Source organism: Pseudorasbora parva, chromosome 9 (genome assembly GCF_024679245.1).
Source record: "Pseudorasbora parva isolate DD20220531a chromosome 9, ASM2467924v1, whole genome shotgun sequence".
In the NCBI taxonomy this organism is placed as follows: Eukaryota; Metazoa; Chordata; class Actinopteri; order Cypriniformes; family Gobionidae; genus Pseudorasbora; species Pseudorasbora parva.
Genome location: NC_090180.1, coordinates 13,239,765 through 13,266,194, shown reverse-complemented (window position 1 = coordinate 13,266,194; position 26,430 = coordinate 13,239,765). Strand labels below are relative to the sequence as shown.

General features: G+C 38.4%; 3 protein-coding genes across 4 annotated transcripts; all 3 read right to left on the bottom strand.

The window, feature by feature from the left end:
• Positions 1-6,505: 6,505 nt before the first annotated feature.
• LOC137089521 (probable G-protein coupled receptor 148) lies at positions 6,506-8,624 on the bottom strand. The gene is made up of 2 exons (XM_067453115.1): positions 7,990-8,624; positions 6,506-7,829 (listed from the first exon to the last, which is right to left on the bottom strand). The coding sequence occupies exons 1-2, from the start codon at positions 8,012-8,014 to the stop codon at positions 6,784-6,786; spliced, it is 1,071 nt and encodes a 356-aa protein (XP_067309216.1). The 5' UTR covers positions 8,015-8,624; the 3' UTR covers positions 6,506-6,783.
• Positions 8,625-8,628: 4 nt separating this feature from the next.
• Positions 8,629-11,074, bottom strand: fbxo36b (F-box protein 36b). Its single transcript, XM_067453117.1, has 4 exons — positions 10,936-11,074; positions 10,221-10,329; positions 9,566-9,738; positions 8,629-9,358 (listed from the first exon to the last, which is right to left on the bottom strand). Exons 1-4 carry the CDS (start codon positions 11,029-11,031, stop codon positions 9,140-9,142), a joined length of 597 nt encoding a protein of 198 aa, XP_067309218.1. The 5' UTR covers positions 11,032-11,074; the 3' UTR covers positions 8,629-9,139.
• Positions 11,075-12,209: 1,135 nt separating this feature from the next.
• agfg1b (ArfGAP with FG repeats 1b) lies at positions 12,210-25,633 on the bottom strand. Of its 2 annotated transcripts, XM_067453990.1 has the most exons (12): positions 25,286-25,633; positions 23,324-23,417; positions 23,130-23,245; positions 20,576-20,720; positions 20,293-20,449; positions 19,641-19,757; positions 15,942-16,083; positions 15,768-15,844; positions 15,594-15,689; positions 15,330-15,482; positions 14,982-15,070; positions 12,210-13,019 (listed from the first exon to the last, which is right to left on the bottom strand). In XM_067453990.1, the coding sequence occupies exons 1-12, from the start codon at positions 25,450-25,452 to the stop codon at positions 12,960-12,962; spliced, it is 1,413 nt and encodes a 470-aa protein (XP_067310091.1). In that variant the 5' UTR covers positions 25,453-25,633; the 3' UTR covers positions 12,210-12,959. The 2 variants fall into 2 exon arrangements, with proteins under 2 accessions (XP_067310091.1, XP_067310092.1); XM_067453991.1 differs by lacking the exon at positions 19,641-19,757 and having other exon boundaries at positions 12,211-13,019; positions 25,286-25,632.
• Positions 25,634-26,430: the final 797 nt, after the last annotated feature.

Below are 26,430 nucleotides of genomic sequence, written 5' to 3'. Positions count from 1 at the left end.
CATTATGCGACAGGTTATTCGTGCCGCTAGTGTTTGCTGTTACCGGGGTGTTTTTCATGGCGACATCAAGCTGGAAAACCTTCTAATAAACCTGAACACGCTGGAGGTCAAATTAATCGACTTTGGGTGTGGGGACCTCATAAGCGATTCTGCCTATAAGTCCCACCGTGGTATGTATTATTGCAATCAAATGAATTAGAACACTAAATCGCATCTTGTATATAGTCAAAATACTTTTATTTATTATCATTATTCAAAATCTCTTTCCTCAGGGACAAAACCATACGTCTCTCCAGAGTATTTTGACACAGGCAAGTACCATGCAAAACCTGCAACAGTGTTTTCGCTGGGGGTGCTTCTTTTCACAATGGTCAATGGACATTATCCAACATCCCAAGACCAGTACGACCTCATAAACTGTGTCTGGTCCAGATTTGCTGTGTCAAAAGGTTAGTTTGTTAATCAAAGAACAAATGGTTAAATATAGCATGTGTTGAGTTTACAGTAATAATATCTTATTCTCTTATCGTTTTGCACAGAATGCTGTCATTTCATGCAGGCTTGTCTACAGCGCCATCCAGAGGACAGGCTTCTTCTGGATCATATGCATTGCCATGACTGGTTATTGTTGCCTTTGCCTTAGCATGTCACATAACCAGAATGCATATCATCAACATGTACTTCATCAGTGTGAAGTATGTTTTAACTGTATACTAAATAAAAAAAAATTGAACATTTAGTTCTTCAAGAATTTTACCTCCTTTCCACTAGTTCACACTTACATCAAATTAAATAGAGTAAAGATTATGCGTATTTGGCGTGCTGTCCGGGGGAGGGCTCCGGGCTCGGAATTTGGCCCAAACCCAGAGTACCCCCCCAAAATGCAAGAAGCAGAGGACAGCCACCAGAAGTGGGAGCAGAGGAAACGGCACTGCTGTGGCAGTGGTGAAATTAGCCAGAGAAATTAGTCCGATTTGCTGAACTGGTTCGCCCGGTTCACTAAAAAGAACTGGTTAAAAAGAACAGTTCGTTGGTGAACCGGACATCACTAGAGTGATGATCCGATCGGGCTCACGAGTGAAGAAGAAATTGTTCACGTTTGTGCCTTTCCAAATTGTAAAAATTTGCAGCGAACACTTGATTAACTTGCACAGACACAACACAGCCGGGCCGGTTGAAGAAAAATGCCATTCCATGGTTAAAGACGGGTGCAGCCACTGTGGAGGTAATGTAAACTTTATTTATCCTTCCATTTGGGCACACACGGCTTGAGGAAAGATGTGCAGTAATTTAAAATAATCGTGCTTAACACACACATAACGCTCTTCCCAACTGGACTGCCTTTGTTCCAGCTACCGCTAAGTTCCCACAGGACTTCAGCGCGAGATTCCGCTAGCTGTCTAAAACAGGTGAAATTAAACAATGGCTAAGTGGCATGGCATCTCGTTGTCATGTAAGGGCCCTGTTCATGTTGGACAGACATTTCAATTGCATTTTGTGTCTGTTAAGAGGCACAAAGACACCCTTTACGTTATGCCCTCAAAGCTGCCGTTTTAACTGAGGGGGGGCCCTGGGCATTAACTGTAATAACTCTGTGTTGCAAGCACCAATCCGGTTCGTTTTTTTTCTTCTATAGACTGTATTCACAAAGATATAACGATCAAGATAAATGTAAAAATTCACCGAAGTTGTCCTTTGAATAGCAGTGTCTGGGAATCAGACCAAAAATGTTTTCCCTCTCTCATCTCTATCTCCTTTTTTCTCGCCTCGTCTGGACTAACCCAAAGGTGCCGCTGTGTCGATCATGGCACATGAGCCTGACTGCTGGATGGTCCATGGTACACCCAGGGGGAAACCGGAAAATAAAACACTGAACACGAAAACACAAATGAACTCCTACAAACACAGAACGTCGATCTTTTTGTTTGCTTTAGTTTGGTCCGTCGATCTGTCAGGCACCTGTGGTGATCACAACTCTAGAAGATGAAGGACTAGGAACAGGAATTTAGTAAACAACACTTTAATAGATTACTCACATACTGGTTAAACATAGACTGTTTCTGGACGGTTATGAAGACGGGTCTACAGACGAGTATACAGACGGACATGTGTCATATAACACCACGTATGCAACATCAGTCAATGCATGGGAAAACAAGTAACTTTCTTACTTATTACTTTTTTTTAAAGAAATTTAAAAGTAATTCATTGTTCATTACTTTAAAAAGTAACAGGGTTTTTTCCTGTAAATATCCTGCTTTAATGTTTTTTTAACTATATGAAATAATTCATTATAATCACTGACTTCCCATCACCTATCACATTTCCCAGGTGGACTATATTTGAGGCACAATATGCTAATGAGGTCCTATTGATGGCTACAAAGGTTAGTCCGATGTGATGCACCTGGTGTTAAATATTAAACATGGTGTTAAATATGGTGAGGAATAGACACATACTCTTAAATATACAGGTATTTTATGGAGATGCAATAGTCAACCAGGGATCATTTTCAGTCAGAGCATGTAGAGCATCACACAGCCTGAAACCACACTCCAGTACGGGTGCGAAAAAAGACATCTTGCAAGAAACTAAAGTTGTATATTTTCTTCTAATTAACTATAGTTTTGGAAAACTTTATATAGTATTTGAGTTGTATAAATGAATATTAAATGCACAAGTCTCCATTAATAATGCCTCCTGTACATCTGTAATGCGAAGAAGAGGTGTCTTTACAAATCCATGTTCTGTTCTGCTGATGAGACATTATTAATAACAATGGCATTTGATAATGAGAATTAACACCTGCAAAAACTAAAGGGTGGAAAATGACTACTAGAGCTCAAATCACACATTATGTCCAGTCACAATGAACCAATGAACATTACAAAATGTTCTTGGCAGATGCTTTGTGGCTTTACTGACAGGAATCAGTACGAATCAGACATTTTTTGTTTTAAGTGTGTAAAGGTTGAAGGGTTTATGAGTATAAAGTTTTACAAATGAGGTAAGATCAGAGAGGACATTTCAAATACTAAATATTGATCAAACTTTTCGGCAACACTACAATAAGGTTTCAAAAAACAGTTGAACTTTAGTTAACAAACTAAGAATTAAGAATATTTGTACAGCATTTTTAAATCACTGAGAACTAACATGAACAAACAACTGTATTTTTAATAACCTACATTAATATATATATATATATATATATATATATATATATATATATATATATATATATATATATATATATATATATATATATATATATATATATATATATATATATATATATATATATATATATATATCAAATGTATTGCTCATTGTTAGTTCATGTTAAGTAATACAAATTTCAAATCAGCAAATGTCATGTTGTAATGTTGTATTTAAAATGTACCACATCCTATTAAATATAGGGATCACACAACAACAAAGAACAATACAATTTAACACCATATTAAATAGTAAATCACAATATGTCATATCTAAATAATGTTCTAGGGCAAGTTCAAAATAGAATAAGCTGAAAACATTTTTTTAACACAAAGATGTGTGTGTTAACTTTGAAAGTAGCCATTACAGGGACAAGAATACAAACAGAAAACTGAACAGTGATTGATGTGTTGTTTACATTTGATGACGAAGCAAAGAGGATCAGAAAGACAATGGAAAGTCAAAGCACTTGTTAATATACACAACATACTGACATGGGGAGGATTACAGATGCAGAGGCAAGTCAAGCTTGAATGTTGTTGTTGCTACATGTTAACATTATATATATGTATATAATTTTTCAGTTGGCCAAATTGAATTTCTGTAAATTAAATTGCATCAATTCACAGAAATTAAATCTGGTAGAACTTTTTCGATGAACTGAACGTAACATCCCAGCACGGACTGTGAAGGTGAAGAAAAGAGTGGACACCATTGGGGGTCAGACTGGTGAACCGTTACGCTTTATGACCGGTCTGAGTAAATTTGGAAATTAAATGTGGTTTTCAATACACACACACACACACACACACACACACACACACACACACACACACACACACACACACACACACACACACACACACACACACACACACACACACACACACACACACACACACACACACACACACACACAAAACAACGATGAGGGAATAATGGCAAATTTCACATCATTCTCTCTTCTGACTGCCGTAATCAATCTCTCAATATTTTTTTCCATCTTACAAAGTCATGGAAAACTATTGTGGATTTTTTTTATTTTGCTATTGGCACAAATGGAAACACATAAATTAGCTGTTGTCTAACAACTTACACTTTTTTAAGAACACCGAAAATGTGAAAAGGGTCCTCCATGTGATGTCTTGCCATGCTGAGTGTTAAAAATAAATTAATAAGTTATTACTTAAAATTAAAGCAGCACCATTAAACAATTACATTAAATCATATCACATCAGTTTACACCAGACATTATTTTTTTTATTTTTACATTTATTGTAATATATATATATATATATATATATATATATATATATATATATATATATATATATATATATATATATATATATATATATATATATATATATATATATTAAAGGGTTAGTTCACCCAAAAATGAAAAAAATTATGTTTATCTGCTTACAAGATGTAGGTGTGTTTTTTTTTTAGTAGAACACAAATGAAGTTTTTTAACTCCAACCATTGCTCTTATAATGCATGTCAATGGGGTGTTTTCTATGAGAGCCACTATGACAGTAAAAAACAAATCTCATAGTATTCCCAATGCCATTACTTCCATTAAGTAAGGTCAAAAACCTGGCGCGATCATATATTTACATAGATGCCTCATTTGACCGATCCAAGCAGGCACTTTTGGAATTTTGATAGCAGGGTCCCTATTCCTTGGCCTTAGGATTAAAGATTTATAAGACAGCTGCTGTCTGTGGAAATTAAAGGGTGCTTCAGGGATGTGCGTGACCGACTGAAGGTATTAGATCAGAGAGTGACACAGAAATCGATGAACTGAACCGTAACATCCCAGCACGGACTGTGGAGGTGCAGAAAAGTGTGGACGCCATCGAGGATCAGACTGGTGAACCGTTAGGCTTTATGAGTATGAAACTGGATGAAATATCATAGTCACTCCATGAACCGGACGCACGCCAGTGACACTGAGGATCAGGGACTGACTGATTGATTATGATCTGGACAAATGACCGAAGATCAACTAAATGGATTAAAATATTGCTTTTACTGGCACCTTCTCCCTATTGCTATCGGTTGGGAGGCCATTTTGACAGCTGGGTCTTGCTATCGTTCCTTCAAGGACACAGAACTGAACTTGTAAACATCTCAAGTTATGGCTAACATCCTACAACACAAGTTCAGGCCCAGAGCTTGCTCCAAACAAATTTCGTTGTGTGGTACTTGCAAATGTAATGACATTAAAGACTATCTATCTCTCTCTATCTCTAATGAGGACTCTATATGATCACGCCGGGTTTTTGACCTTACTTGACGGAATTAATGGCATTGGGCATACTAGATGAGATTCGCCTGATATGAGGTAAAAAAAAAAAAAAACAGATCGTTTCGTGTCTTAAGACATCAATGTGTCACCACGAGCCACAGGGTTTAATATGGATTCGTATGTCTGTGTTTTTTGCTCTAATAGTGACTCTCATAGAAATACACCCCATTGACATGAATTTTACGAAAAACGGTTGGTGTTAAAAATCTTCAGTTGTGTTCTACTGAAGAAACGAACACACCTACATCTTGGATGTTCTGCCGGTAAGCAGATGAACATCACATTTTCATTTTTGGGTTAACCATCCCTTTAAACCTAGGCATCTGTTTATCATGTAACAAACTAAACTTATTGTTTTACAAATGTTACCCACGTGGCTTGAAATAACCTAAGAATACAATCATTTGAATGAGTATTTCTAGAATGTATATTATTTGAACACAGAGATCAAACTCCAGTATTTAAGGCTTAAATACATACTAGCTTAGCAGCGTCCCATTCAAACACAACTGTACAACACAATTATATGCAAAAGTAATAATTTAATTCTCAGCGTGACTTGTTCAACAGAAATTCAGGCGAGGACACAAAAAGACGAACTACCAATACTCCAGGGTTTCTACTGATAAAGTGGAATTGTGAAGTAACCCTTTAAGAGCGAGGGCTGCGCCCATTCAAAGACATATTCATGATGGTCATAATAAAACTTTATGACTAAAAAAACCTTCATGTAGTGTCATGTATACTATATTTAAATACGTTTTTTGCTCACCAAGGCTGCATATATTTGATAAAACATACATATTAACTGTGAAATATTATTTCAATTTTAAATAACTGTTATTTTAACATATTAGCTATTTTAATATATTTTAAAATGTAATTTATTCCTATGATGACAATGCTGTTTTTTCAGCAGCTTCCAGACTTCAGTGTCAGATGATACTCATTTATTATTATTATTATTATCATCATCATAATCATCATCATCAATGAAAACAGTTGTGCTACTTAATATTTTTGTGGAGATTGTGATCATTTTTTCCCCAGCATTTTTGTAATCCTATAAAAGTTTTTACTGATACTTTTGATGCGTCAATGCACAATTTAATGCGTCCTTGCTGAATAAAAATATGATAATCAATTTTTTTTTCTCAACCTCCCTAATCTCTCTCCCCACTGTCTCTAGGATTTAGAAATTGCCAATTATCTTTTAACACTGTTGAGAACTTGTCCAACTTGTTTCTAACTTACACAGTTAACTCTAAGAAACCCAGTCTCTCTTTCTCACCCTCACATTCTGTGATAATGGCAGATGGGGAGATGGTCGCCATGCAGGTGGAGGTATTGGTCTCTATACTGGCTCCGGTCTCTGCACTGGTTATTGTCCCAGTACTGCTGTTGTCCATACTGCCAATGTGCCCACAGGCATTACATGTTCCCCAGAACATTGGCAGGAAATGCAGCATCTCCTTGTAGAGCTCTTTGCAGCGCAGGCCGAACACCACAGGGCTCAGGGACTGCGCAAAGCTGAAGATGACAAAAATCGTCAGTGCCACAGGGAGCGTCTCCTTATGCCGTGAGATGATGATGACGGAGGGCAGGAGGTGCAGGTTTATCTGCAGGCTGTGGATGAGAATGGTGCGGCGGCCTTTACTGTTGGATCGAGTGAAATGGCCAGCACGTCTACCTTCCAGGTAAATCGCCACGTAGCTTGCGATGATGAGCAGCACCAGCAATAACAGCAACGCTAAAGCGCTGGCAATGCAAGCCATGCCTTCCAAAGCCGTAGAGCACTCAGTATCCAGCCCAACCACGTGGTCCCACGGAGAGCGCACACAGGCTAGGATGGTGAAGACTACGGGGTTGAGCAGGGCGAGAACGCAAGCCACCAGCATGACCCAGCGGTGGAAGCGCTGGACCAGAAGGGGGTAACGGAGCGGCATGCAAATAGACAGACAGGTGCTGATGGACATTAGCGTGAGGGTGATCATCAAACCCCGTGCCATCACCACCTGCAAGTCAAAGAGGATCCAGCAGGTGATCCGAGAAATTGGCCAACGCAGGCTGCGAAGACTGTGCACTGCTGCACCCATGATGTTGAATCCGCACACACAGACACAATGCTGACACAGGAGGATGTAACGAGGGTTCTGACGAAGCTCCTGGCTGTGCCGCACTGTTGCTATGATGAGGCAGGTGAAGAGACCAGTGACAATGAAAGCTCCAAAGTGGACAAACGCTTTAACGGTCTCCAAAATCCTATTGCTTTCTGCTAGACTGGAGCTGGCGAGTCCTGAGGCAAAAGACAAAAAACAATGAGAGAATGAGAATAGGGCCATGAATATGGCCGGAGCAGATGGCCATGTTGTATTTAAGAAACTCTACAGACATCAGACAAATACACAATTCTGGACAGCATAATTGCAGAGTGAAAAAACTAGAAATCCACTCACCTGTTTCATCACTGGTGTTTGTCATTTTTGGGCTTTCACTTGTTCAAGCTTTATTAATAAATCACATTCAATCTCAGAGTCCCCTCGCTTCCTCAGATTTTGTTTGGATCCAAAATGAACACTCTTGCCTGTTTAGGCCTTTCCCGTAGTCTTTAGTCAATGCTTGTTCACGGATACAAATTGCTTGAGTGATTCTCACCTGCAGCCAGCGGTCTAGTCACAGCATCTCAGGTTTCTAACATCCTCCCCCATCCATGGCTTTTTCTGTGTTGTGACACAATGCCATGCAACAGTAATCTACTGAGCGTCTGGGGGTGTGTTTTAACCACATGCTCATAAATAACGCAAGTCTCGTTATCTCAAGCATACTTTATTTAACAAACGATGAAGCAGAGCTAAGATGATAATTTGGCACTTCTCCCGTGACTGAATATTTGAGATGTTATTGGCGTTGCCAGGTTTTATTAATCACCATGGTTATAATGTTATGGCTAAAAGGAATCCAGCAAGAGAGTTGAGCTGTGAAATAACTGGATTGGAATTTGTTTTTCTTAAGAAACTGGGCTATATAGTATTTTTATTCCAGGGTTTTTACTAAATAAATGAATGAAGATGTAGGGGGGGGGAGAGAACTTAAAATATTTTATTATAGAATTGCAATATTTATTTTTAACGAACAAAACAAAGATGTTTTTGCAAATAATATAACATTCAATGTTTCTATATTATAAACATTAGGTTCCTCTTCACAAAAATTGGCATATGAACAGGACAATACTGTTGGAACTGTGGACTTTTTTAATTATGTCTGGTAAATAAGTAAATAAAACTTGCATGCTGGTAAAATCTATTTGGATATGTATTGAAAAAACTACAAATAATGTCATAATTATGACATTATGACAATAATGAAATTAGTTATTATAAGTTTGACTTGCAAGTTGTGAAATGTAAAGTACATTTGTTCTGTTAGTTTTTTTCGTCTCAACTTGTCTTTGGCTCAAAGACATTTAGATTTAAGCAAATAGTTTGTCAGACGTACAACAAAGTCAATGTGCAGACTTCCTTCAACAGGGAATCTTAAAACAAGCAAAAATGGTGTTCTGAGAAAGAAAGTCTCAATCAGACTTTGAATAGGGTCTTAAGACATTTACTCCAAAGGAACAGAAGAGGAACTTGGCTCATTTTTATCCTCACAGGCCTGATTCTCCTTCTGCTTCCTGCGGCTAATATGCATCTGCAGCTGCAGCTTGTTAGTGAAGAAAATTGTCCTCCAGCCAACCTCCTTAGCTAAAGCTTCCACTGTTGGAGTCACAGTGTCACAATGCTTCCTTACTGTCTGCTCCCAGAACTCCTCGGAGTTACAAAGCTGGAATGGGGAAAAAAATCAGAAAGCACACTTCAATGTAACCATTTAACCTACATACAAACAGTAATTTCAAATGTATAGCTAGTTTAAAACATTTTATGTGAAATATTTGTCTCAAGTATGCTTGAGCTATATTATTTAAAATGAATTCCACTTGGTTTGGTTCAATGACATTTTAAAATACAATGGGATTACAATAGACCTTACCTCTCTAAACTTACGGCAGGTGCGTGAAAGACCTGAAATGTCTTCAAGGTCTAAATGTGCCATGATTGTGAAAAGTAAGGCATCAGGGAGACGGGCAATGTAATCATAGTGGCCTTGGCACAAGTTTTTGGAGTACTGCAAGATGTGAGGACCAAATACCAAGGCCACTTGATCTGGAGGAGATAGACCAGGTTGTCATTAAATGAGAAACTGGCTACATTAAGAGACTTTACACACTTTATTAAAATATGAAGTGTATGTCTAAAATAGTCAGAGGCTGACAGTAATGGAGTATGTTTACTTTAAAGTATGTACTTTATCGGTCATAACATTCCAAACATAAGATTGTACTTTTTACTGCACCGCGTTTCATATTGAATATAATTTAATACTTAATTACATAAAAAATGTAGAGCTGTACACTTTTACTTAAGTAAAAGTAATTCAAATTACTTGAGTACAAGAAAGAAAGTACTATATATTTAATGTGATTAAGAGTTAAAGGTTAAAAAATGAACAACTTTTATTTATTAAATGTACTACAGTAAAAAGTATGACATTATATATTATGTAAAAGTTTTCCAAAGAAAAACACTGATAAAGTTTATACTTGAAAAATGTAAGAAAGCACAAAGAAAGTTGCTGAATAACTTACTTTGCAGACGGTCGTCCTCTAAAAAGTCTTCATGTGATTCTCTCAGTTGTCCTGGTGGTGTGTTCCTGCAGTCTGATCTCAAAGAAATCTTCCACCAGCTCCAAATAACCTGCAGTGAAGGATATGCCTAATTATGATAGATAATAGTCTACAATAAAACAGATAAAGACCTACTCCCCCCACCCCCAAGATGCATAGTCAGCATTTTCTTTTACACTTCAGTGATCATTACAGCTATAGCTTGTTAACTGTGAGTGTTTTTATCATTTAAAAGATTAAACTCTGATATTGTAAAACTTTTTAGTGGGCTCAATTTTTCAAATTTGGAAATATTGTTTAGTTCAGTGCATTTGCTTTACAGAAAACGTAACTTAATTTTTTTACATTCATTTTTTTGAAGTGCTTTTGTAATAACCATTCATGAATTATACGTTACAACCATTTACTCTAGGCTCAGATCTATAAGTTATGCATGCGCAAAATGTTTTACAGCCAAAAGTCTTCAATTTCGGACCTGACGAAGACACAAATGTGTTAATTTAATTGAACTAATTTGATTCCATTAGTAATATGAGTGTAAAATGTTGAATTGCGGTTGGATCTAACGTAAGATGAAGAGAAGAGATAAACAAACAAACTTTTGGTCATAAAGCTGCCTCAAGAGTAAGGCATTGGTGTTTATATAAAAAAATAACAAAAATAAAACTCGACAAACCTCAGTCGGTGTAATTGCAAAGTGGAAATAGTCCTTCATTGGTGCAGGACCTTGTCCACTGAGCTCAAAAAGAGTTTCTCCCAGCAAGCTCGCCATTCCCGGATACCGACGGTTGTCGCGTTACCAGGACAACAGAGACTCCGCTGTCTGCGTCATGCCGTCATCATCTCCAGAGGAAATCATATCAGCGTGATTTCACAGGATTTTACACAAATAATTTATATGTGAAACATTTGTATCTTAAATTTATATTTTTGAAAAAAAAAAAAAAAAAAAAAAACTTGATTTCACACTACTAAGCATCGCCATATGTCCCAGCACATCCGATAAGTGGCTGCATGCTGCTCCTACTAAATGGACGATTTTCTCTTTTACATGAATATTCGTGAAAAACGTCGCTGTCGCGTGCCAACGGAAGCTGGTTATTTTGAATCAATCTATGTCCATCTGGAACAGATTAGATTACTGTTATTCAGTAGTGACAGGCTGTGCTCATCGTCTGCTCCACACTTGTCATAACAAAGGGTTTGAATACTCATGTCAGTGTAATGTATATATTTGCAAATATCAAATCAGTTTTCTGGTGTAACTTATATGGGGCATTAAGATTAAATGCGACAATATACGGCAGCAACATATATGAAAAACGAATGCTTGAATAATTTATGTATCCACTGCCACTGTATAAAACAAAAAGTTCGACAAAACGTATGATGGAGGTTATTTCGTCTGGGAGCTTTAACAGAATTTTTTTTAAAGAAATAATGAACCTCCTTGATCATTAATATTCTAATTATAAGGTAGATCAATGAATTAAAGAAAACTGAAAAAAGGGTGTCAGAGCCTGTATGATCATTTTTTAGTTATTTTATCTGTTTATGAATTGCTCCAATACTTATAATGAATATATTTTTATAATTAAACTGTTCTCTTTCTTTGATACTATTTACATGTTTGTTTTTTTACATTATTTACATGAGAACCATTTTAGTTTCCCAAAACATCAATTTTAAGGATCTAAAGAACCCTTTTCTACACTATAATGTATGCCACTTAATAAAGTGTCTAATGTTAGGATGGGAGATAATATTGTAATAACTTGACTATAAATTTTTTTGTTGATTAATTTCCTCGAATTATTCATATGTCATACATATATCATCTGCAACTGAGAACTAAAAACTGTGGCTTTGCTCAATGATGTGTTTAAAAAAACTAAAATAAGAAAAACACACAAACAGGCGCATATAACACAGTAGTTAAAAATCATTTAATATTTTATACATATATTTATATATGTACACATTAACTTGTATTCCTGTAATGGTAACTTTTGATGTGGTCAAAAATCCATCGACGGAGAACACTGCAGGTCAGACCTGCCAATTTCCCAAGGATCGGCTATAGAGACCCCGAGGGAAGATCATAGAAAAGCGTACTCTACCACTTACATCTACTCGGCCCTTTTGTGCTGTAGACACCTGCTTTATCTTGTGCTGAGCTCCACTGCCTTCACAATAGGTGTCAGGTTTTAATCCAAACCATGTTTTCTTGAGGCGATTTGTGACGTCTATTCCTCACAACGTGTTTTCGCCTCAACTGAACGAAACATTTCTGCAAGAGCACGTGCTAAGGACAAACTGAAGTTGTTTGTACAGCTAATCGCAGCACCCCTAGACACCATTGTGTTCTGCTGTTCCGTCAGTTTCCTTTGTGAATAACATGTTTTTAAAAGGATTACAAATGCTGATATGCACAAGGAGCTTACTTTCTAGGCATAAAACATTACTTATTGAGCTGAAGGCATAAATGAGGAGGGACAATCGTGGATTTTTGTCCAGAATACACCGATGGGTAGGGAAGACCATCACCTGCGTATCCACAGCTCTTTCTCTAGAAATGTCAAAGACTCAGTGCAGTAAATATAAAATCTGAATACTTTCAGATCCTTGAAGACAATGTTTTAGAGCATTGGTGATGCGGAATGTGTGCATGATGTTGCTGAAATGTGGCGGGAAAGCGCTTTAGAGGAAGGGATTTGTGGAGGAACCTCCTGTTGGGTACGGTCCCGCCGGGCCTCCACCCTTAAGAGAAGACCACAAGAGAAGACAAACGTAAGCACTGGAGTGGAAAAAAAACATTGTTGTGAAGGTTTGATCATTTTTCCAAACAAAAACACATTGCAGATTTAGTAGCACATTAGAAGTACCGATACTTCTCAAAAGCAATATTAAGTTATATCAAGTTAATTCTACTTCAAATAATCATGATAATTATGGATAAGAAGACTTGAGAAGATAATATGCATGTTTAAAGCTGCTGTCTGTAACTTTTTTGTGGTAAAGATTCACAAAATATTATCTAATGAGAATGTACAGCATGAATCCATTTTCCAAACCGTGTTTTTGTCTCACCCCAAAACATTATAGTACACTTATGATATGTGTTTATATTGGGCCAATCACATCGTGTATAGAGTCAGTGGGCGGGGCTTAACATAATGATTGCAGAGTTGCGCTTGCGTGCTTCTAGTAAACACAGAAACTGGTGAACGTCTTTCAAATCAGCTTTGACTGTGACTCTGGAAGACTTGGAGTTAAGCTTTTATCTGAGAAAAGAACGGCACTGAAGTCTTTCTTAAGAAGGGAAGATGTGTTCAGAGTTTTGCCGACCGGATACGGCTAAAGTTTGATCTTTCAACGTGCTCTGCTTCACCTTAGTTGTTCTGTTTGGTTGTAGCGCTATCCAACTGCATGTACGCCGTGCAGAAAGAGTTTGAAAAGACAACCGTTTATCCCGCCCCTCGGATTGAACCCTGTCAATGGTGAGTTTCCAGACCAAACATCTTGATGTGGGTCTGGCTTGTCAGGCTAAGCGTTGAACTCTTTTTCCTTTAATTTCTTTCTGAGGGGGAGTAGGATCGGTGACATTCCTTAATACTAAACAAACCTAACTAAGGTAGAAAAACACTTGATTCTGAATCAGTTACACCAAACAAACTAGATGTAAAATGTTCCAAGTAAACAATAGGTCTCATTCACTAAACGTGCATATGCATGGATTTGTGTGTGAAATGTAGGAATACCTGAAAAAGGTTGTACACAAAAATCACATACCCTGGTTGGTATTAGAAGCGTGTTAAGATGAAATGTTATACATCATTACATCATTATGATATATTTAATCATTGAGCTTGATTGCTAATCAATGGTCCTCTGCAGTGATTGGTCATGTTATCATTTTAAATGTGATGGAAAGTAATATGATTCATATTATATATTAATATTGTATAATATGAATCATACAGATACATATTATAGTAATATGATTTGTATAAGCCTGATGAAGGTCATGAGACCGAAATGTTGCCAATAAAAAATGTATATATTTTGCCAAGTGAGGGATGTGCAGGATTTGTCAATCAATACATAATTACAGTAAAAGAGCAAAAAAAGGTGCCTGAGCTGCAAGGTTCCCCTGCATGAAGATGCAGATTTGCATATCTATAGCTGACTAATCAGATCTAAATCTGTATTTGGGTCTGTATTAAAGCAGTGTTTGAACTTGTTTTGTGGATGGCACACTTCCTAGTTTTTCCTGTATAAACAATCTTTGACGGTGTTGTAAAAAAATACTTACTTACCCAACATGATCATCATTTTTGAGAGAAATTGTGAAGGTGAATGCATATCCAAACAAGCTCTCTGTTTAAGATTTGAACAAATATAATCCAAGCCCCTTTGATGACGTGCATGATTACGTTACTGTTGATCATCTGTCCGTCATCGTCTAAAGCCCGCCCTGATGATCTCATTGGTCCGAACAGTTTCTGTTCGGAGACAATCACTCCTCTATGGAGCGAGGCCAGACCGAATTGCCCGAACTAAACTTTTTGTGGGCGGGGCTAAGTTCGGCTGGCATCCAGGCTAGGAACAAGCTGCTTTGTCGTAATTAAAGCAGAAACACCAGAGGGGGGCTTCAGAGCAATATAAATAAATAATATCCTTCATACTTTGTGTTTACCTCATAGTCATCAGCTTGCTTACCATGAATGGGTTGCTAGAGATCCCAGGTCCTGTGGCCGGCTGCCCATAGTTGCCCATAGGTTTGGCCTGTCCGTAGGCTGGAAACCCCCCTGAGGAGGACCATAAATGAAGAAAACCCATGGAACTGGTGCGTTACATTAAAAACTGACCTCAGTGCTAAAGAACTGAACCTGCTACTCCAACACATGCAACACCAAAACTCACATCAAAGCAGAAAAAGCTGATGCTTAATACAATACAAACACAGCCTCATGACTTATAATAGTATGCAAAAAAAAAAAAAGTCATAAGCCACTGGGGGTTTGGGCCATCTCACACTCACGAAAACACAAATATAGTCTCACATACCATTGGGCTGTTGGTGGTAGGCTGCAGGTGGGGGAAAGGGACCTTGGCCAGGGAATTGCTGCTGGAAGGTCCCACTAAAACTGGTTGGCAGGCAGTAACTGGTTGAGTTCCCAAAGCCAGCTGGCATGCTCATGGAGCCAGTGCCAAATGAGGCTAAAGTAAATAAAAGGAGACCAGAGGAGGAGTAGCATGTTTCATCTGCTCATTCCTTGAATGGACACACACATAACAAGCATGCTGATCTCGACCAAAGCTAGGTTTTACCTGAGGCGGCTGCTCTTCCATTGGTTTGGAATGGATTTGTAGATATGGGCTCCTGAACCATCCCAGCAGCCACAAATGGGTTTGTGGAGGGAGCAGCTGCACGATAATAAGGGTTGAGTCAGTTTTAAAGACTTTCATGTTAAAACTTGCTTAAACGAATCTTAAGAGTTCCACCTGCAAAACCCTGTTGCATGTTGGGTAGTCCTGGCTGAGCTGGGGGTGCAGCAGCTCCTGGGACACCTCCATAAACACTTTTATAGTGCAAGAACACACAAAAACATTTGCATGAACAGCCTAAAAAGCCAGGTGGATTGTGCAGAGTAGATAAGTTATGCAGTGATTTCTCACCCTTGTGCGCTCCCGCTAGTAACGGTGGAACTGAGGACACTGTCAAGCTCAGCTAGGGCAGCGTAACGGTCCCCTCTCGATAAACTGCTCTGAGGCGGGGCAGGGGCCATACTGGGTAGTGGAGGAATGGATATGCCTCCTCCTGAATCGCATAAATTAAGGTATAGCTTATATGTATACCCATTTATTCAAGACTTAGTACCAGATTTACCAACAGCTTGCATCAGCGCAAAACCTCTTTTGGTGTTTAAAAAAAAACTACTGACAGGATTTACTGAAGACACGCAGTGAACAATTAGCGCTGAAAATGAGTGGACAGCGTTATTTTTGCGGCCTTATGTGCATTTGTAGGAGTTCCCCTTTCAGACGCAAAATTTATGGGAGGAGAGTGTAATGAAACATGCAAGGCTATTTACTAAGGTTTGCACTCATCAATTTACTGGTATTTGTGTCCTTATTTACCGCTCCCAAAAAAGCACGTCTTAAACCAAATGCTAATTTGGGCTGCTCTTGGTCAGTCATAATGGACATTATCCGGCTGCGTCTGTGTTGTTTAATTTGACGTTATCAGTGGATCATGAACAGTCGGTAGATCCTTTTGGAATTGCGCTGTCACGCTAATTTGCCCTGTTTAGTAAATCTGGCCCTTATTGTATTAATTCAATTAAAAAGTAACAAACATAACCATTAAATATACATTCAGGCAGGCACAAAGTCACAAGTGGAAAAAAAAGAGCATAAAATAAGTAAGGTAAGGTATCAGTAAAGTAAGGTATCAAATCATAGAATGTAAGCCAGATAAAAAAAAAAAAACACTATTTAAAAATGGGTAATGTAGGGGCAGTTCTGATTTGAATGGGCAAGCATTATTATTATTATTATTATTAAAATAAAGCTCTTATAGCTGCAAAGGGTGGGCCATCTCCATATTAAAGGTCCCGTTCTTCGCGTGTTTTCGAAGCTTTGATTATGTTTACAGTGTGCAATATAACATGAGTTCATGTTTCGTGTGTAAAAAACAGTATTTTTCACACAATTGACGTATCTGTACAGCGCTGTTTCCTCTGTCCTAAAAACGGCCTGATGATTTCCTTGTTCTATGAAGTCCCTCCTTCAGAAACACGTAACGAGTTCTGATTGGGCCAGCGCTTCCCGTGTTGTGATTGGACAGCAGCTTAGCACACTTTGCCCGGAAAGGTCCCGCCTTTTACCTTAACGGGGAGATGCAAGCGCTGAATGCGCGCTCTTCTCCACGTGGGAGAGCAACAAGACCACGCTCCCTATTTTGCAGTAGCAGTATTAACATTAAGTGACATGGCATCTGACGCACAGGAGCCAATGGCACATGTCGCGACACACGCAGTGGCACTTCCGGTTCTCATTGGCATATGTCAGTGGATAGTGACATGTGTCGCGACACCCGCGGTGGCACTTCCGGTTCTCATTGGCATATGTCAGTGGATAGTGACATGTGTCGCGACACCCGCGGTGGCACTTCCGGTTCTCATTGGCATGTGTCACTGACACTGTCACGAAACGCTGACACTGGCAGTGACACTGAGTCGCGGAACATGTCGCTGTATGTGACACTCACTGGCAGATGAGCTGAACAACTATACTCACGTAATTGTGGCACAAAAGCCAAAATAAATATCCTATTTTCGTGACTTTTTACCCCTCTTAAATAAATGTTAATCTTACTTGTTAAATTTAGTAATATGTGTTAGTTTGTGACAAGCAGTATCTGAGTGGCATGTGCCACTGAATGATTTATGCAATGCCAATATTGGTGCCAATGTTGTTGATCACGCAAACTGCACGTCCTAGAAAACACGTACAAACCATCATAAGTCATTACAAGCATCTGTTACTGTAGTAAAGCTTTAATTTTGCATCATGCTGCACGCTCTCCTCTAGGTGTCAGTATAGCCAGCGCAAAGATACACCATAACTTAAGACAGTTGAGGAACATTAACGTTAATTAATTAACATTAACATCAGTGGATAATGGCATGTGTCACTAGAATGTGTGGCATGTGTCAGTGGATAGTGGCATGTGTCACTGACACTGTCACGGAACATGTCGCTGTGTATTGTGTCCATAGGGTTGTGTCACGTCCAGTTGCCTACACATGCTGCTGTCTGCCATGGTGTGACGTTTAGGGAACTCCAGAAGGAATGCGTTCACATTTTTAAAGTTGTGTTTATTTCTCATTACATAATTCCATAAAATTAGTTGTGAAATATTAAAGCCATGACTGAGTAGGCCTAAGTATGCAAAAAATAAAATTGATAAAGTATTTACAAATTTGCCTTAACATATCATACTCTGATACTATCAGATACTGTTTTTGCTACCATCAAACTTGCAAACAAAATGTCAAATGCACCACCAGTTGATGTTCCTCAACTGTCTTAAGTTATGGTGTATCTTTGCGCTGGCTATACTGACACCTAGAGGAGAGCGTGCAGCATGATGCAAAATTAAAGCTTTACTACAGTAACGGATGCTTGTAATGACTTATGATGGTTTGTACGTGTTTTCTAGGACGTGCAGTTTGCGTGATCAACAACATTGGCACCAATATTGGCATTGCATAAATCATTCAGTGGCACATGCCACTCAGATACTGCTTGTCACAAACTAACACATATTACTAAATTTAACAAGTAAGATTAACATTTATTTAAGAGGGGAAAAAAGTCACAAAAATAGGATATTTATTTTGGCTTTTGTGCCACAATTACGTGAGTATAGTTGTTCAGCTCATCTGCCAGTGAGTGTCACATACAGCGACATGTTCCGCGACTCAGTGTCACTGCCAGTGTCAGCGTTTCGTGACAGTGTCAGTGACACATGCCAATGAGAACCGGAAGTGCCACCGCGGGTGTCGCGACACATGTCACTATCCACTGACATATGCCAATGAGAACCGGAAGTGCCACTGCGTGTGTCGCGACATGTGCCATTGGCTCCTGTGCGTCAGATGCCATGTCACTTAATGTTAACACCGTCTCTCCTATTTTGCGTGTTCTTGTGGGCGGAGGGTTAGTCAGCAAGCGGTTCTAGTGACGTCATTCATGCAAGGAAGTGCAGGGGTGTAGTCCAAACCGGCCGTTCGCTTTAGGCTTTGAAAGGGAACTTCTGTTAAATAAAATATCTCGCTTGGCATTGAACTTTGAGCTTTATAATTTTACAGGTATCATTTATGCTCTAACAGCAACATTTCACACTAAACTAAGTTTGAAAGATGGAATCGCGAAGAACGGGACCTTGAAACACTACAGATTAGGAATGGAATGACATTAAAGTTCATGTGCATTAAAAGGCAGACATCACAAAACTTTTGGCAATATAGTGTATGTAGGGGTCCTCTCTAGGATATAATTTTCTGTTTTTTTACCCCTGCATGTTGGTTGCACCACATGACCTAAAATATTTTTCTCCTAAGAAACAATAATAAAAGATTGTCACACTACTTGATGTTTGCGTTTCAATCATATTTCGTTTTCTTTTTTGTTTAAAATCAATAAAAGATGCAGGGGAAAAGTGTAATTTCTTTACCCATTATCATCCTTAAATGACTGGCACAGTACTGTTAAAATTAGCTAGCAGCAACAGAGGTGAAATTTAGACAAAAACATTCTGTAACAGCTATGACAGGGACATAAACAATATATGGGGGCAGGGTGTGGCACCTGTGTGGGGTTGTTGAAGGGAAGGCTTTGAGGGGGGTGATGTGCCAAAATGAGATGGTACACTGGCGTTTCCAAAGGAATCAAAATTGGCAAAGTCTGTGGTGGAATTATTTTGTGCTACAAATGGCATAGGGTGAACAAAATACATCAATGAACAGGACTGATGAGGTAAATTAAATCGACAGTCTAAAGTCATGGTTCTGATATAATTGTAGACAAGCAACAGAAAAACACAGAGCTGACTGACTTCATTCACAACTGGAGTTGAAATGACATTTAAAGGGATAGCTCGTCCAAAAATGATTCCTTTTCTGACCTCATGTAGAAATTGATCTGTTTTTATTCATATAATGAAAGTCAGGGGGTCCAAAACAGCATTCGATCCCACAAACTGTCATTGTATGGAAAAAGAAAAAGAAAAAGGAAAGTATATTTTGTGTTCCACAGATGAAAGGTTTGAAACTAATTGAGATTGAGCAAACACATTTTCATTGTTGGGTGTACTATCCCTTTAAGTGAATGACAAAAAGCTACAAGATGATTAATAGTGGCAAAACAATTAAAGGAACTTGTGACCAGCCACAGCATCTAAATATACTCTTCGCTTATACATAAATTAAAGCTGTCAATCTAATAAAATCTTAATGGTTACCTGAGGGCCTGTTAAAATGTGCAAAATTAGCAAAGTTTGAGGAGCTGGCAGTTTGAGCTTGAGGGGCAGCAAAAATATCTCCACCCAAGTCAGAGAGGAGGTCAAATTTCTTCTCCTGGCCTGCAGACAGGGCCTGAACACGACTGCTCACTGGGGACTGAGAGAGAAACGTGGGGAAGGCATGAAGAGAAAAGCAGGGCATAACCTGATTTTAAGGAGAAGAACTAACCGTTCTGTGGTTCCGAATTAAAGTACAAATGTATAGGTGATTGTGCGTAGTTACCTGGTTAGATGGAGTCTTGGTAAGATGCAGGGTTTTGAGGGGCTGGGGAAGAACCTCTGGGGTGCTACTGGTACTGCTAGCAGATGAACCAGATATTGAAGCCTGCACAGAAGCTATCACCTTGGCTTGTTCTGGGGGAACATACCTGCAAATGATGGTGGCACAATAATAGAGCTCTCAATTTGTAGGCCAACCCGGAAGGCTAATTTGCCATGGGCTCCCAGGGGATTTTATAATGAGCTTTTAGAATAGAGGTTTTTGATTTATGAGTAAAAAAAAATCTTTGCATGTTTAACATGGCTTGAAGAGCTTTGTTCTACAACATGATTGATACAGTCATACATTACCCTTCAAAAGTTTGGGGGCAGTGAGACGGAGAAATAAGAAAGAAATCTCTTATATTCACTAAGGCTACAATTATTTGAGGACTACTCTTAAAGTCTGAAGTCTATTATTCTTAAATCCTATTAGATACACATTAGATAGGAAACTCAAGGCCTTTACCATCTGGTGCTCTTCACATGTTTGTCAAAATGTGAAAAAAAATGTTTTTATTTAAATGAAAATAAATGTACTATATTTTAGTTTGCTAATTTATTTTTTAATTTAATATTTTGTATTATTAGGGGAATGTATGGTACTAAATTATATTTATGCTGCATTTATAATCAATTTATTTACTTTTTGAGCATTGACCTGAAAGTTTAAGTTTGATCTTTTTTTAAGATCACACTTGGTAAATTATTGCTGAAGAGAAAGTGAACTTTAAGAGAAATTTTTTAAAAACATGTCTTACTCTAACACAGGAAGAAAATGTAAACAAGTTGTGTTCCAAATTTGAGCTTGATTTCTCAAAAAATTAGCTTTCAGTAAGAGTTTGGCCGCAGTACCAAAAGTTTTCACTAAGTGAAATTTGTCTCCCGTTCATTTCCAAAGCGGACTATTTTTTGATGACATGTTTATTGGCTTGAGGGCGGGACAGCCTGTCACAGCAATAGCCAGTGATGGATGAAGTACACATATCAAATAATTGAGTAAAAGTACAGATGCTCTAATAAAATTTTACTCCGGTAAAAGTATTAAGTAATCCTTTTTTAATTTTACTAGAGAAAAAGTACAAAAGTACTTGATTTTTATAGTACTTAAGTATTACAAGTAAAAATGTACTGATCGATGATTGTTTATTTTGTCATTTTATATACGTATATACTATATTTTAAAGCACAATCATTCGAATATACCACCGGATTTCGTCAAGTGTTACTCTTTTTCCGTAAATCGATGTGTACGTAAATCTGCCGGAAGTTAGTTATTTTAGTCTAAAAGTTTTAAAAATGGATACTTTTCTTTCACAAATGCACCACTTTACTTCAGAAGGCCTTTATTAACCACCCGGAGCCATGTGGAGAAGTTATATGATGGATAGATGCACTTTTATGGACATCATAAACGACGCAACAATTCACTGCCATTATAAAGCTTGGAAGAGACAGGACTTTTTTTAATATAACTCCAATTTTATTCGTCTGAAAGAAGAATGTCATACACACCTAGGATAAATTGAGGGGGAGTAAATCATGGGCAAATTTTTAGTGTTGGGTGAACTATCCCTTTAAAAGTATTAATTTCTTTATTTTTATTTCTTTAAATGTACAAGTGAATCATGGTCTAGGGAGGGGGGAGGACGGGAGGGAGGGGGATGTTAAGTTTCTAAAAAAAAAAAAAAAAAAAAACATTGTATTTTTGATATGCACTGTATGTTTGTACTCTTGCATTTGATAAATAAAAGTTATAAAAAAAAATAAAAAAAAAGTATTAATTTCTTTCAAACATACAAACAAAGTACTGACCCCAAACTTTTGAATGATAGCGTACATGCTATGGGTGAGAATTTTTTTATGTACAGTTTGTAAATTCATCAATTTCATCAAGGCCGTGGCAATTTGAAGGCAATTTGATGTAAATTCATCAAAATCATCAAGGCCGTGTGTCCACCAAAGCATTTTTTCACGCTGCTGGCTGGCGTTTTCAATTGTTTTCAATGAGAGTGCCGCGTTTTTAGAACGCCTGGAGCGCAACGAGGCGCTGAGCGAGTATTTCACGCTCAAGCGCTGAGCGCTCGGCATTTTTAACTGGTCGCCGAGAGTTGAAGAATGTTCAACTTTGAGTAAAACGCAGCGCTCATCACTGTCACTCTTCACTCAGCCCTCCAATCACAGTGGAGGAGGGGCGGGACAAACACAACACAGACCAACCGCCACATTCTGCGTGTCGTCATCAGATGAAAACAAGCAATAATAACGGAACAAAATGATTTAAAACAAAAGCCATAGCAAATACTTTGCATTGGATCTGCATTTTTATATAGAATCAATACAGAAACAAACTACCTGTGAAATTGTACTGTGAACAGTATAGATTTTGTATTTTAGTGTAATTCCTGGATTGCATGATCTCAAAACATTTTGCTCAGAAGACAAACAACACAAAAAAACATCACGCTATACAGAAACACATCATAAAAGGAGGATGAATCTGACGAGAGACTCCTTACCATCTTTTCTTCTCATATTTCTCCTGAAGAAATTCTTTGACTTTCTGAGGTTCACGGAAATCTGGGACCACAGAGCTCTTGTCATCATACAACCCCAGCCAGATGTGTTTGCAAACCTGAGCACAAAAAAAGAGAGAATACTTAGAGGAGCCTCAGCATGTGCATAGACTGTAATGTGTTAAAGTGTGTAGTACCTCATTGCTGTGTTTTTGTAAGAACTCGATTTCCTGTTGGGTGAAAGTTGTCATAGAAATGGACTTCACTCTGTGTGGAGGGTTGAGGCCTCGTCTGGAATACAAATAAAAAATGACAAAAATCACACAGTGGTCACTGTAGAGACTGGCAACCTCTAATTCTGCCAGTCGTACATTATTAGTAGTGCTTATGTTTATTCTTCTTCTGGATAAAACATTTTCACTACAGGCAATGATACCTCAATATTAATGGAATTTTGAAGAGAGATGTTCTATGACTTTTCTAAATTATCATACTTTTGATTTTTGTTGGCAGATTAAAAAAATTGTTAATTATTTATTAATTGTGAATTAAACTGTTACTAATATTAAAATATAAAATAATTGTAATACATTAAAATCATTATAATTGACAAGGCAGTTTACTATAGCACTGGTTGGCCCTGTCATATTTCTGCATCGAGGGTGGCTCTTTTGATTTAGGACCTTAAAATGAGGTCCTGTGGAGCCCAAAGCCCTATGAGGGCCCTCAGAGGCCCTTGTGGGCTCCTGTAATATTTTTTGTCATTTCTCGGTACCAGAATGTCATAATGACACATTGACATAAGGGATGGCGCTTTGACTAAGAACCTTAAATTGAGGCCCCTTGTGGAGCCCCTGTCATATTTAGTCATATCTATTCTTGGCACCAGAATGTCATAGGGACACTGACATAAGAGGTAGCACTTTTGACTTAAAACCTTAAATTGAAGCCTCGTTTGGACTCCCAGAGCCTTCTGGGGCCCCCCTGGAGTCCCTTGTAAAACCCGTCATATTTAATTAAATCGATTCTTGGCAGCAGAATGTCAAATACACCAGTCTCAGCCGTCACGCCCACGGACCGTTGGCTGAACGTCTGATGAGTATGGCACACTTATCTGGAAGTACTTCAGGAGTTTCAAAGTCCTCATCCGATTGGTTGAATCCTACAGGATGTCTGCGAGATGTGTTGCATTCTTTAACGGTAAGGCTGGAAACAAATGCAGCGATGCTAAACTCCCTTGTGGAAGAAGAATGCTGACGTGTTCCCAACGGTGACAATGAGCGCTTATCGATCAACTAAACGCTGGGTTTTCAAAAGTATGTGAAGTTCATGGCCCCATTGCTGCAGTAAACCTGCACAACGTTCTTGAATGAATAATTTATAGATGCACGCCGGTCTGTTATTGTAGGGACATCGATTTTACATTTCCATGACCATTAACATGATGCAGAACAGAACAAACTGTCCTTGGTTGCAGTCAGTAAAATTTCTCCAGTGAAAGCTGCAAGAGTCCAGACCTTCTGCCGTCAGTCTGAAGGTCTGGCCATGCAAGACTATAAAGACAGACATCAGGGGAGGCAATTTAGACTAAGTACTGTAAATTGAGGTCCCGCTGTGGAGTCACAAAACCCTCTGGTGTCACTGTTGGCCCCTGCCCTGACATAACCGCACCAACATTTCATATTTCTATTTCATAAACTGATACACCATGTGCACTACCAGAGCCTCCAAAACTCAGCACCACAATATCATACTTATTTTAACAAAGTTGTATCATATATAAACACCTTCCCCCCCTCCCCTCAGTTGATCTAATTAATAACATATTTTATGCATAAACATCTGTAAGGTTTAAACATGGGTGTGTCACACATTGACACAGTACTTTCTGAATACAAACTCACAATTAGCCATAACGCACAAACGTCGCACCGTCTTTTCTAAACGGAGAGTCAAGTTCGGCTGCTCTGGCTCTTGAATCTCGTGCTATTTCTGTGAAAGCTGATGTTATGATGATGTTTAAGACAGCTGGGACACATTCTGCAGTGATCTCTCAGATGGGAGGGGTTGTTAGGCATCTGCCCATACAGACTCTTGAGGGAAAACAACAAGTTTGTACACCATCTGTGTGAATATAAGGGACCTAGTTATAAACTTACAGTATTCCGGAACAGGTGGTGCACACAAACGAGCCCACTGTCATGTTGGCGTAGGTCGGGCCGCGCTGATCGCAATCAAAGCATTTCCTATTAGGAGGCAGGCTGGTCATCTCCCGAAGCATCTTCAAGTGTTTCTCCTCCTGTTTTCGCTTGGCACTCGCCGCCATCACGAAATAATAAAGCTGTCGAGTCTAGTGCAGGTGAAGCTGTAAGTTATGGGTAAACCTAGTGCATAAACACACCCGGCAGCGCTGGAAAATCGTTCCACATAGGAAAGCCAGGAATAGACATAAACGCCCTGTTCTTCTCTGGACTGATGTGGAGCGCTCTGGCTATTCATGTCAATGCTGCCATCTACTGCACTGGAGAGAAACACCTCTACTGTTTGGCACATGTTCAAAAACATGAGTAATATAGGCGAGTATATGCGAATATATTTAATTGTGAACGAGAGGTAAAGCGTACTGAATGATAACCACATCCATGTCTCATAGTATTTACATGGCACTTGCGTATGGGTCACAAATGTAATCCTCCAGACCAAAAAATAAGCAATAGTAATTGTTCTATATTTTGTGTCAGTAGAAGAAGTATTTGTTCTTGAAAATTCTGTATCATTACAAATATTAATATATTTTACTTTATAATTAGAACAGGTATTTCCAATCTACAGTATTTTTTAGACCATTCAGCCTTCTGTAACCAGTATTTTTGAGTTCACATTCACATAAAAAATATAAAAAAGACCAACAGAGGACTGACTGACACAATGACATGCTCCATAGGAACAGACAATTCATGTTATTGTGTCCCTATGGTACTGTCCAAAAACATGGTGAAATCATGGTGCTTATGTATGTATGTGCACTGAATGCTTCCCATATTCATACATCATGGTATGTACAGAACATACTACTCCATGTTACCATGGTATTGCAAAGCTAAAAACATGCCACTACTGTGTCCAAATATCATGATATAAGCTTGGTACTTTTTTGTTTTCGTTGGATGGATCAAATTCAAATACAAAGCATGCACATGCGCACACACGTTTTTGTGAATTGTGGGGACATTCCATAGGCGTAATAGATTTTACACTGTACAAACTGTACATTCTATCCCCATACACTGCCCCTCCCCCTAAA

Bases quoted from the DNA above. Each gene is read 5' to 3' on its own strand.
- fbxo36b (XM_067453117.1), bottom strand. From the start codon at position 11,031: ATGGCGAGCTTGCTGGGAGAAACTCTTTTTGAGCTCAGTGGACAAGGT. The intron at 10,330-10,935 runs GTTTGTCGAGTT...CCTTCACTGCAG, and splicing joins TTGCAATTACACCGACTGAG to GTTATTTGGAGCTGGTGGAA. The intron at 9,359-9,565 runs GTAAGGTCTATT...TCCCCATTCCAG, and splicing joins CCTGCCGTAAGTTTAGAGAG to CTTTGTAACTCCGAGGAGTT.
- LOC137089521 (XM_067453115.1), bottom strand. From the start codon at position 8,014: ATGACAAACACCAGTGATGAAACAG. The intron at 7,830-7,989 runs GTGAGTGGATTT...CTTTTGCCTCAG, and splicing joins AAACACCAGTGATGAAACAG to GACTCGCCAGCTCCAGTCTA.
- agfg1b (XM_067453990.1), bottom strand. From the start codon at position 25,452: ATGGCGGCGAGTGCCAAGCGAAAACAGGAGGAGAAACACTTGAAGATG. The intron at 19,758-20,292 runs GTAACCATTAAG...TGCCATTTGTAG, and splicing joins ACATTTTAACAGGCCCTCAG to CACAAAATAATTCCACCACA. The intron at 15,071-15,329 runs GTATGTGAGACT...GGTCCTCCTCAG, and splicing joins CTACCACCAACAGCCCAATG to GGGGGTTTCCAGCCTACGGA.